This window comes from Epinephelus fuscoguttatus, linkage group LG7 (genome assembly GCF_011397635.1).
Source record: "Epinephelus fuscoguttatus linkage group LG7, E.fuscoguttatus.final_Chr_v1".
Lineage (NCBI taxonomy): Eukaryota > Metazoa > Chordata > Actinopteri > Perciformes > Serranidae > Epinephelus > Epinephelus fuscoguttatus.
Window position 1 is genome coordinate 39,814,131 of NC_064758.1, and position 12,136 is coordinate 39,826,266.

The window sequence follows — 12,136 nt, forward strand, 5'->3', positions numbered from 1 at the left end:
ATAGAGACAGACAACCATTCACACTCACATTCACACCTACGGACAATTTAGAGTCACCAGTTAACCTGCATGTCTTTGGACTGTGGGAGGAAACCAGAGCACCCGCAGAAGACCCACGCTGACACGGGGAGAACATGCAAACTCCACACAGAAGGGCTCCCCTACCCTGGTTTCGAATCCAGAACCTTCTTGCTGTGAGGCAACAATGCTAACCACTGCACCGCTGTGTAAGCAACCCAGTCACCAGAAATGTTTTCAGCATTGTACGTTTCTGCAAACCACTGATACGATACATTTGTACATTATAATGTAGCAGACATGTTGAAACTTTAAGTTTCTTTACATTTCATCAATGCTGTGGTGAATGTGTGGTTAAATTTAGTCACAAAATGGCTTAGTTTTAGTCGGGAAAGGATCATGTTTGGGCTTGAAAAAGCTGGTTTTGATGGCGAAGGCCTCCTTGAAGAAGTCGTCAGTGTCTTTGTAAAGAACAACCATTTCTCGTGGCAGTATCCCTGGTGGAAAAAACAGTGGTGGGTCACTAAAAAACTCATGTTTGGCTAAAAAGCTGCTGGAAATGCTGCGATTTCTCGCTAAAAAAACCCCATCTGGTTTTAATGTTCATTGGTCTCGAGCAGTGGTCTGCAGCTTGGCAGGAGTCTTGTTCTGGCGTCACGTCATCTACAATCCCCTCCTCCTCCTGATGACAAAGTCAGCTCATAGACTAGGACACTTTAGAATCATTTGTATGTAACGTACAAGTGTCTCCATGGTTTGCAGGTATGTACGATGCCAACATTTTCTTTTTGCGGCTGGGCTGATGTGAGTTAGCTAACTGCTGGCTGTAGTTTCATATTTAGCAAACAGACATAAGAGCGCTATGAGTCTTCTCATTTAAATCTCTGCACAAAAGCAAATGAGATGAAAAAGTGCATTATTGTAAGTTTGAAGACATATTAAATGGGTTTACTGTGCAGGAACTGTCAGCTACTGTTTGTGAACAATCACCAAATAAAGTGAAAGCCAACCCCAGATTTCCTCTTGTTCACTGTTTTTGCGTTTTCGGTGCGATTTTCGTAGCTTCATTTTGGGTGTGTGCTGCTCACAGTCTGGCACCTGATCGCCACCTTTTCATGAGACGCGACCTGTATGCTGTGCCCAGAACCATCCTGAACACAGCAAAACAAAAATAAAATAAGAAAATACACTAAGAGGGCAGAGTCAGATAAATACACCACCACTCACTTCTAGTAGGTCAAAAGTGATGATTGTGAGGGATTACTGTTGTATGAGGCTGTACATTGTGTTTTAGAAACATTAGAAAACATGTCTTCAGCCACTTAAACTAATTGGTTCAGTGGTGACAGACTGGCCAACTGTTACAGAGTGTACCCTTCATGCTGGGATAGGAGCCCCACAACTCAGAATGAGATAAGCAGTACAGAAAATGAATGACTAGATGGATGTTTTACTCCAAATATTATCACAACTGAAAAAGTTAATAATCAGTGTTAATGCAGAGGAGAAGAGTACAATGTCCCTGGCATATAAGAGCAGATCAGAAGACCCAAATGGAGGCACAAGTCCATGCTTCCCTTTGCCCCCTGAATTTCCTTGGAAAGATTTCCATGAGACACGATGCAATGCACCATTTCCATATCAAAGTTCCACTGCTTGGATTTAAAAGCTCAATCACACATGTTACACTTGGAAAACTAAAACAGGGCAATGCTCTAACCCAGACAACTCTACCTCAATGGGCTGTTTTTACAGTGATGGAAAATACTGCATGAACTTGGAAAAAGTGGGCTCTCTGAGAAAGAAAAAAAAAAAAGAGAGAGACGGAAGTGCAAAGTCGGCCGTCTGGACACAGGCGGTTTTCCTTTCTTAAACGTGTGCCGTATTCATTTACTCATTCATAATTTGGGTTGCATAAGAGTTCCGTAACAGTGGAGGAATTTACATCTGGTAGACAAGGCTGCTGGATGGTTAGTTACCCCCAAAACGAAGGCTATGGCCACTGCGGTTTACAGACTCATTGCAGTCACCTTGTTCACCCAGCAGTCTAGCACAGACTCCCTCACTCAGACTAATCCATGTCTCAATCCAAAACAGATCCTCTGATTACCCCCCTCCCCTCTCTCAAGTACACACATTTTCCTATGAATGGCCTTGAGTCTGACATGACTGATGTAAGCACCGGATAAGTCACTGAGGCTATACAGAGGGCTGAGCACATGAAATGTAGTGAAGATGTTTCATTCGAGACCGAGACAAAATAAATGATGTTTGCTGGATTTGTATCAAATCGCTGGATGGTGTGTGTCAGGGACGCAGGAAGTCTGTCAACATAAAAACTTTATGTTGACAGACTTCCTGCATCTGTCGACATAAAGTTTGACAGCTGGGAGTCTATATAATGACATCATTCTGAATGCTGAGCGACATTCATGTTTTTGTATTGATTTCAATGGATAGGATCATTTTTAATAGTTATAAACAACAATTTTGGAACATTATACAGACCATGCTTTGGCTTAAAATACCTGTTTTGGTGGCACTGTTCTGGCTGGAAACACAGCAATGTCACTGTTAAAACTTATCACTTTTTGTGGCAATAATCTGGCTGGAAACACAGTGAACAAAAACAACCACTTGTGGCACTGTACCAGCAGGAAATGCAGCAATTTCTCGGCAAAAAACAACCCCTTTTCATGGCACTAATCCGGCTGGAAATGTAGCAATGTCTCAATAAAAACAACTGCTTTTCATGCCACTGTCCAGGCATAAAATACAGTAATGTGTCTGTAAAAAAACAACCACTTTTTGTGGCACTATCCCAGCTGGAAATGCAGCAATTTCTTGGTAAAAAAATAAGCCCTTTTTGTGGCAATATCCCAGCTGAAAATGCAGCAGCAGTCTTGTAAAAATCAATCGCTTCTTGAGACACTTTTCTGGCCAGATATGAAGCGATGTCTCGATAAAAACAATCACTTTCCATGCCACTATCCAGGCACAAAATGCAGTGATGTCTGTAAAAAAAACAGTTGATTTTGGTGGCACTATCACCGCTGGAAATGCAGTGATGTCTTGGTAACACAACCTCTTTTCATGTCATATGAATATCCATCCATATATCATATCTAGGCACAAGATGCAGTGATGTCTCTGTAAAAAACAACTGCTTTTGGTGGCACTATCCCAGCTGGAAATGCAGCAATTTCTTGGTAAAAAAACAACCCCTTTTTGTGGCACTATCCTGGCTGAAAATGCAGCACTGTCTTGTAAAAAACAACCGCTTCTTGTGGCACTTTTCTGGCCAGATATGCAGTGATGTCTCGATAAAAACAATCACTTTCCATGCCACTATCCAGGCACAAAATGCAGTGATGTCTGTAAAAAAAAACAGCTGGTTTTGGTGGCACTATCACCGCTGGAAATGCAGCAATTTCTTGTAAAAAAACCAACAGATTTTTGAGGCACTATTCCGGGCTGGAAACACAGTGATGTCTCTGTTAAAACAATTACTTTTCATGACACTATCCAGACACAAAATGCAGTGATGTCTCTGTAAAAAACAACTGCTTTTGGAGGCTTGAAATGCAGTGATGACTCACTGTAAAACAGAATAGTGGTCTGCGGCTTGGCAGGCATCTCTGACAACTGGGCTGAACAGATAAATTTTAAAATAAATGGATAAAAAATAAAGTTAAGCCTCTTTCACTCCACAAGGTCTTGTGTATAACACATATTGCCTACGAAGGGGAAACATTATAAGCTTCAACACCCCTACTTCCCTGTGTCCGTAAGAGTTAGACATTTTGAGAAATACACTAAGCGTTACATGAGAAGATCCAACACCACTCTTATCTGTGTGGTAAATATGAAGGTACAGCCAGCAGTAGGCTAACTTAACTTAGCATAAAGACAGGAAGCAGGAGGAAACACCAAACCTGGCTCTAAAAGTTTAAAAGAAATCTGCCTACCAGCGCCTCCAAAGCTAGAATGCTGGATATTTTCTAAAGCTGAATCTCAGTCTGTATAAGTTCACAAGGGGAAACGGTTTTGCTAAATCCAATCATACATTTGTCCTTCTTTTAAGTTGTAATTGGATTCTGTACTATAAGCACAGCGCTGTACTAAAAGCTCCAGAGCAGGCATCAATTCATGGCACTGCAGCAGTAATGTATAGTTTAACTTGGCTTCCTCCACTGGCTTTTTTTGCAGCTTCCTCTCCAGGGCAATATGGGGACTCGTTAATGTTAAAACAGCTTAGACTACCTGTTTCTTCAGTTAAGCAGATGTATTCAGTATAGATTTAAGCTTTTCTGTGTGTTTTTGACAAACTGAAAACACCTCAGTTTAATACCTGTGATTGTAAAACAGTGGCAGTTCACCAAAAACAATAATCTACTGTGTAAACTTTTGCTTTCATGCTCAGATGAAGCACATAAAGATGCTGCTAGTCAGGGTTCAACCATCTCCTTTAATATATAACATGACAAGTTAATGCTGCAGAATGATTCAAACACACTCCTCCAAAAGTTTCATTCATTATCTGTTTAGAAATTAAAAGGGAACCTCAACAGCCGAGACATGACTGGGCCTCTCTTCCCACCCAAATCTTGATGAATTGACAAAACTATTAATACACTTGACAGCACATAAACTGAGACATGACTCACACATGTATAATGGATTTACTTTTGGATTGTTTGCCAACATTGGAGTAAGGTCATAGTGGGATTTAAAGTAGCATGAAACAGTTCACCGTGTAATGCTGTAGAAATGTTACCGTCCCGATCTGTTACACAAGCAACGAGCCCACTGGACACAAGCCCAGGGGCCCAAAGTGTCAGGGCACCCCTGGCCTTCACCTGCAAAATGTCACTCAGATTACCGACCAGGAGGAGACACAAAAAGATAACAAAGAGATGCAAAGGAACTGCAAAGAGAGACAAAATAACTACAACAGGGGCAAAACAAATGCAAAGACACGCAAAACAAAAAAAGAGATGCATAATGTTAAAATGAGAGGCAAAATGGCCAAAAAAAGACAGAAAATGACCTCAAAGGGACAAAAAAATAAGTAAAAAAGGGGTCAAACAACCAAACAGAGACACAGAATGACCCCAAAGAGGCAAAACCTATCTACAAAGGGGGGTAAAACAACCAAAAAGAGACACAGCACAACCGACAAAAAGACAAAATTACAAAAGGAGAAGCAAAATGACTAAAAAAGACACAAAATGGCCCCAAAGAGACAAAAAATAACTACAAAAGGGGTCAAGCAACCAAAAGAAGACACTAAATGACTACAAAGAGACACAAAACAACCAAAAAAAGGACAAAATAACAAAAGGAGAGGCAAAATGAGAAAAAAGACACAAAATGACATCAAAGAGACAAAAAATTACTATACAGGGGGGCAAAATAACCTGAAAGAGACACAAGATGACTAAAAAAGACACAAAATGGCCCCAAAGAGACAAAAAATAACTACAAAATGGGTCAAACAACCAAACAGAGACACAAAATGACTACAAAGAGACACAAAACAACCAAAAAAAGAGACAAAATGTCAAAGAGAGAGGCAAAATGACCAAAAAAGACACAATGAGACAAAAAATGGCCTCAAAGAGACAAAAAATAACTATAAAGGGGGCCAAAACAACCTAAAAGAGACACAAAATGACTAAAAAAAGACACAGAATGACCTTAAAGAGGCAAAAACTAACTACAAAAGAGGAACAAACAACCAACCAAAAAAGGCCACAAAATGACATGAGAAACAAAATGGTCCCAAAGGGACAAAAAATAACTACAAAGAGGGTCAAACAACCACAAAAAGACAAAAATGACCCAAAAAAAGGAGAGGTATGACAAGAGGAGAAAACAGGATTCTGATATTTTGTGCTCTTGTACAGTATACAAGATGTGATTTAGTTTCAGTCTGGGGTTCATGGATAAAGTTTGTATGTTTCAGTGACCTGGGGCACTCCTGTGTGTGTGTGTTGACACACCCTTCACAACACAAGCAACTAACGAAGTTTCATGTGGAAATGAAAACGTGAGTCTGTATTTTTTTTCTTTGTGTGTGTGTGTGTGTGTGTGTGTGTATGTGTATGTGAGACAGGAAACATAAAAAGGCTCGAGCACAGATGATCCAAAATATCAGAATCCTGTTTTTTCCTTGGATGCTACCTTATGTAACTTTTATTGCAATGGAGAATTTGTCCTCATGACTACTGGGGTCAGTCTATGTAGTGGTCTTGTACAGCCTTTTCTTTTTTTCCAGTCAAGTATCAGAAGATGCGGCAGATTTCCATGAGGAAATGGAAATGGATAGTAGCTTCTTCCCTCAATGGGAACAATGGAATTCTCTATATTCCATGTTCAAAACGTCAGCCAACCGTGGCCACTTAAATTCACTGTGAACACAGAGACATTTTAAAACTGAATGTGAAGACAGAGTGAACTGTAGACGGACCAGTCCAGTAAACTGTGTTAAGTAAATTTCATGTAGTGTATCCTGGAGTCAAACTTCAGAGCTATTTCTCTCTTTTCTCCCCCCGCTCTCTCTCCTACAGTGTCCTACAGTAATTTCTTCATCCCTACAATGAAGTTCTTGTGTGCTACTGTCTGAGAGAAGCCGCAGAAATGCCTTGGCGCAGGAGCCGGAGACGTCATGGATTCCTGAGTGTTGGGCTTTGCAGGAAAGCCCTGAGTCTCCGACATGGACCGGCTCCAGGTTTCCATGGCAAAGGCGCACAAACAGGAGGAAACACTGAGGGAATCCCGTTATTTTACAGCATTGGAGCATTATAAACACCCAGAGCGGGGAAGGAAGCCGCTCTTGATACACAAGTAATCCTTATAGAGCTCTAGGAAGGGACTTCATACCAGACCCGCTGCTGTAGCTGCTGCGGCTGCATGTTTTTTGAGAAGAAAGAGGAGTTTGCGCGCAGCTGCCGAGTCGCGGCTTGAAGTTTTTTAAACTTAAGAGATTTTTTTTCTTCTCCTTTTGAACATTTTTAACAGAAGACAGTTTCTTTTGCTATGGTTATTGGCGGAAAGTAATTTTTTCTCCTTTTTTTTTAATTTATTTCAATTTTTCGCTTTTTTATCCAGATGTTTAGAGAAACTTGGAGGCTGGCACAGTACCACACCATGAGGTCGATGGATCAAGGTACTGCTGAAGTGTTGTGATTATCTGGTAATCAAAACATTTGATTTTTAATTGATAGAGTAGTGTTAGCCCTAAGTGTGTGTGTGTGTGTGTGTGTGTGTGTGTGTGTGTGTGTGTGTGTGTGTGTGTGTGTGTGTGTGTGATGTGAGCTGTAATGTCATGTGTCGGCTGTCTAACATTTCAGAGATATTTGGGGATGTTGATGTTTGGGAAGAGACACGCTGCTGGTTGATCAGCGCACAGCGCGTGCCTTGGCATCACCGGGAAGCACCAGGATATTTTGGGGGAAATGTGGAGCCAATTAAATACAGCAGCATGTAATTGTGGTAACTAAATAAAGTGCTCAAAACTTTATTTTATCGGCGCTAAGTAGAGGAGACACTTTGGATGTGAATTAAAAAGTAAATATAAGTTATGACATGCTATGAAACTTATATAGGAGAACAAAAAAAGCATATTTTATATTTTCTGACTACTGAATGTTGGGTGTGACTTACTTATGATATCGACGCATATCCATACAAATATTCAATTATATTTTTCTCAAAAAAACTCTGGTTGTCCTTTAAGTGCTCGAACATTTTCCTAGTTTTATATCTTGTCTTTTTTGGTCACTGGTTGTGCTTCACTTGAGTCGCATGTCCAAATGAATCCGCCACCAAAAACAGCATAAAACTCAAAGTCTGCTCATTCTGTGCGTCTGTTTTGCTGACTGAGCATTTACTGGCCCGCTGTGTAAAGCTACAACAGGAAGGAACGCCCGAGTATCTGTGCTGCGTCATGCGTAAATCTGGGGATTCCCTCAGGAGTGCGTTTTTAAGAAGTGTAAAAGAGCGCGTCGACACGTTGGTTAATTTATCCCATTGGATCCAATCCGCTGAGGGAACACTATCCATCCATGTGCCCGCGCGTACGCACACACCTGAACTGATCCCCTGTTTTAAATGACAGTTGTAAGTAAGCTGTCCAACAGGTGAGGAGCGCGGTGAGCACCCTGCCGTGTCACTGTCACGTGTCAGACGCCCGGGGGCAGCACCAAACTGCACAGTCTGTCAAAAAAGCCTCACGGTGATCTGTTTGAATGGGGGCAGATAATTCATCACCTCCAAGCTGCACTTTGGTTTCTGTTTGGTTTTTTGTTTTTTTTTCTCTTTGGGCGCATCAGCGATAAGGGGAGGTGCGAACAGACACAGAGATGAACTCGAAAAGTCCGCATACGGTGTGAAAATAGACCCGCCTTCGATCTGAAAATAACTGCGGCGGGCTGAAACAGGAAACTTATGCGCTTCACGTCTTGCAGGCTCACCGATGCATCATTTGACACTTGAGCAGGTTCCACAAATCCACATCAGCGCCGCACCGCCTCAGCCGCGTCTCTGTCGCCAATTTGCCTGAAGTCGGAGGAGAGTCGTTATAGGAAAAAAAAAACAAAAACCAAGGAGACAGATGACCTCTTTTTATGACGAGAAAGACTTGGAGGAAGAGCTCAGTCGAGTCAGCTGCCCTGATGAGGATTTGGAGTTTGAGTACTTGTTTGAATATGAACCACCTTGCAGCGACTTTGCTGCGGGAGATCAAGGTTTGTCCGAGGCGTTTTGGCAACCTGAGCTGACTCTTGTTCCTCTTTTTGTTTTATGTGGGCTCAGAATTAATGTGTGACCTGTCGAGCTTGTTTATGTGAATTAAAAAGAAAACAGGAAGTAAATTTGACAGGTGTTTCTGACATGTAGTAGCCACGTGAGAGAAAATGTCAACACGAAGAGACTTTCTTTTGTTTGATCTCTTATTTTTAAGTTGCTGGTGAATCTATCTGTGTCATTTAGAGAGGTGCATCTTTACTTGAGACTAAATGCTGTAACTATTGATGATAGGAAATATCTCCATGGCAACACTGATGTTTTCAAAGGTGTGTTTTGTGATGATTTTCCGTCTGTCCTCCCCTGCAGATGACCCCAACCTTGCACCTCACAAAGTCCTCAGCCCTGAGTCTGAGCAGGCTTTCCCTCTGGAGGTGGCCTCCCCGTACGGCATCAAGTCCTGCAGTCCCTCCTACAGTGACCACAACACTGAGGTTCTCTCAGGATATGAGAACCAGGAGGCTAGACACTACCTGGACAGTACCCGGCCTGCAGGTCTGGCCCTGAGCCCACGCATCGAAATCACCCCCTCTCGTGAGCACTACAACCATGGTCGGGACTCCCTGCAGAACCACCACCTGAACATTAGCCCCAGACCCACCCTCACTGTGCCAGGCCATGAAAACCTCGCCTACCGTGAGCCTCAGTGCCTGAGCCCTGCCAGCAGCAACTCCTCCACCAGCTGGCACTCAGAGAGTTACTCCCCCTGGGCGTCTCCTTGTGTGTCCCCCAGCAGTGGCCAGAACCCCGGAGACCTCTGCCCCAGGTTACAGAACATCCACACTGGTTCCCCGCGCACGTCCCCGGGCACCTCTCCTCGCACCAGCCTAGCTGAGGACGGCTGCCTGGGACCCCGCTCGCCCTCCTCCAGACCTGGCTCCCGCTCCACCTCCCCGCAGGGCAAACGCACCTACGACATGTACAGGAATCCAGGCTTAGTGCCCGGGCACCGCTCCCGCAGCCCCTCCCCCCACAGTGGCCATGAAGATCACAACATAGGTGCCCACTATACGCACAGCAGCCTCGCTGATGCCATGAATGGTTTTGGCACCAGTCAGCCAGGCCTGGTGCCCACTAAAATAGTCAAGACGTCCAACCAGGTTTACACTCTGTACCCAGAGAACCACGCAGAAGGGAACTACTTGGTGTCCTGCGACCAGGACATAAAACCCAAACCTGCTACAGAGAATTTCTTTGTTATCCCTCCGATCTGGTCCAAGCCGCTGGTTTCTAGCCTCTGCAGGTAAATCAGGAAGGACAGGACTTACTGCTTATTGCTTACATACAAGATACATTTCCATTTAAGCAGCATAACTTTTTCCATAATTAATATCCCTTTCTGTTCATGTTCTGCAGCATCCCTGTGGCCTCTCTCCCCCCGCTGGAGTGGCCGATGCCCAGTCGCACAGAGCAGTATGAGCTCCACATTGAAGTGCAGCCCAAGCCACACCACAGGGCTCACTATGAGACAGAAGGGAGCAGGGGCGCAGTCAAAGCCCCCACAGGAGGACATCCTGTTGTGCAGGTATGGCCATAAACAGAATGAGCCAAGGTACTGATATCATTTAAAGGTCCAGTGTGTGAGATTGTCAGGGGATCTATTGGCAGAAATTGAATATAATAAAATAAGTATGTTTTCTTTAGGTGTATCACCTGAAAATGAGTCGTATATATCTACACAGGGAGTGGCTCCTCATTTATGCAGACCACCATGTTGCACCACCACGTTTCTAGAGTATTTCAGAATGGACAAACCAAGCACAGGCTTCAGACAGGGTCATTCGCATTTTCGCGTCAGCAGCCACCGTTAGCAGCTCCTCTGCAATGACAGTGTCAGAAAATCATAGACTTTTTAAACATGAAACTGCTTTATTCAGTGTTTTTATGGGTTTAAATCACCAGGTCTGTTTGTTTTGAAGAGGAAGAGACCTTTGTGGATAATTCAGTTCGAAGTAAAATCCACCTGAACGTCTGGATCTTAAGTTATCAGAGAAAAAAGGGGAGCACACATTAGCAAGTGCTGGGCTAACGTCCTGTCTCCATCAGGCCAAACACCATTGCAGAAACATTGATTCGTAACATGAAACTGCTTTATTCAGTGTTTTTACCGGTTTAAATCACCGGGTCTGTCTGTTCTGGAGAGGAGGAGACATCTGCGGATAATTCGGCTCATGGTAAAAGCCTCCTGATTATCTTGTTTAGAAATAAAGTGAGCACACATTCAGTTATCAGAAAATACACATACGGTGCAAGGCTAGCAGCCTGTCTGCAACAAGCCTAATCGCATCTGAGAAACACTTATTTTTCATGTGAAACTGCTTTATTCAGTGTTTGTACTGGTTTTAATCACCTGATCTGTTTGTTTTTGAGAGGAAGAGACCTCTGCGGATAATTCTGCTCACGTTAAAACTCCTAAACATTGAACCCTGAAGAAATTGTAATTGGGAGTAGTTTCAGCAGGTTGCAGTCTGAAATCCTCACCACTAGATGCTGCTAAATCCACCTTAATCGTACACACTGTTCCTTTAAATCAGACCCAAATCATGACTTTAACTTGGCAATTCAAAGTGCTGAATGACTATATGAAGGCATCCGGTCAGGGCTGACTGTTAAATTACAGTAGCCTTCCAGCTGGGGAGCCTCAGGCAGCCCTGATGGGACGGCTTGCGTGAAATGGTATTTCCTACTCATTATGCACCCAATGGTGGTGGTGGTGTTATTGCCCAGGGCCAGCTGTATGAAAATGACTCTATGTGCTGGCTACTCTCACAGCACCTTTCCTATTTCTCACTTTCTGAAACAAATCATAAAGCATGCCCTAACCCCAGACATATGACACACTGTAACCGCCCCGTAGCCTCACCAAAACCCTCACAACTGAACTCAGGTCAGTGAGCAACACAAGCTCTCTGAGTTTTCTTTTTTTCTCTGCCTTCCAGCCTAAAATAGTTTGCTGTTGTGCGCCCTCGCCCCCATGGTTTTAACCACACAAACAGGCCTGTGTTCGTGTTGTCCCTGACTTCCTCTTACACGCTGGTTTGTTGACTGCGTGGGTCTCGTATTAGGAAGCTGACTTGAAGTGTCGAAACGGACGTGTAAAAGAAAATGAAAAGTGCCTGTGGTTAACATAATTGTAGATCAGGAAAAAAAACGTGCTAATGTTTCTCTCACAGTCACAACATGGAATTCAACCACAGCATGTTGAAATTAGTCGTGACACAGAGTTGTGGCCGGCTATACGGTCCAAGAATAGGTTCAACTTCCCTTTCTTTGCGTTACCGTGGCAACATTTCAAAGCTGTTGTTGCTGG

General features: G+C 43.3%; 1 protein-coding gene across 3 annotated transcripts in view; it reads left to right on the forward strand.

Moving 5' to 3' along the window:
- The first annotated feature begins 6,708 nt into the window (after window positions 1-6,708).
- nfatc2a (nuclear factor of activated T cells 2a) overlaps window positions 6,709-12,136 on the forward strand; it is a 28,687-nt gene continuing 23,259 nt past the window's right edge. The window contains exons 1-3 of one of the 3 annotated variants that reach the window (XM_049581364.1): window positions 6,709-7,189; window positions 9,136-10,069; window positions 10,183-10,351. In XM_049581364.1, coding sequence (XP_049437321.1) covers window positions 7,132-7,189; window positions 9,136-10,069; window positions 10,183-10,351 — 1,161 coding nt within the window. In that variant the 5' untranslated portion in view covers window positions 6,709-7,131. Of the gene's footprint in view, window positions 7,190-8,271; window positions 8,769-9,135; window positions 10,070-10,182; window positions 10,352-12,136 lie in introns of those variants that run through there. The other 2 variants (XM_049581362.1, XM_049581363.1) reach the window with 2 other exon arrangements.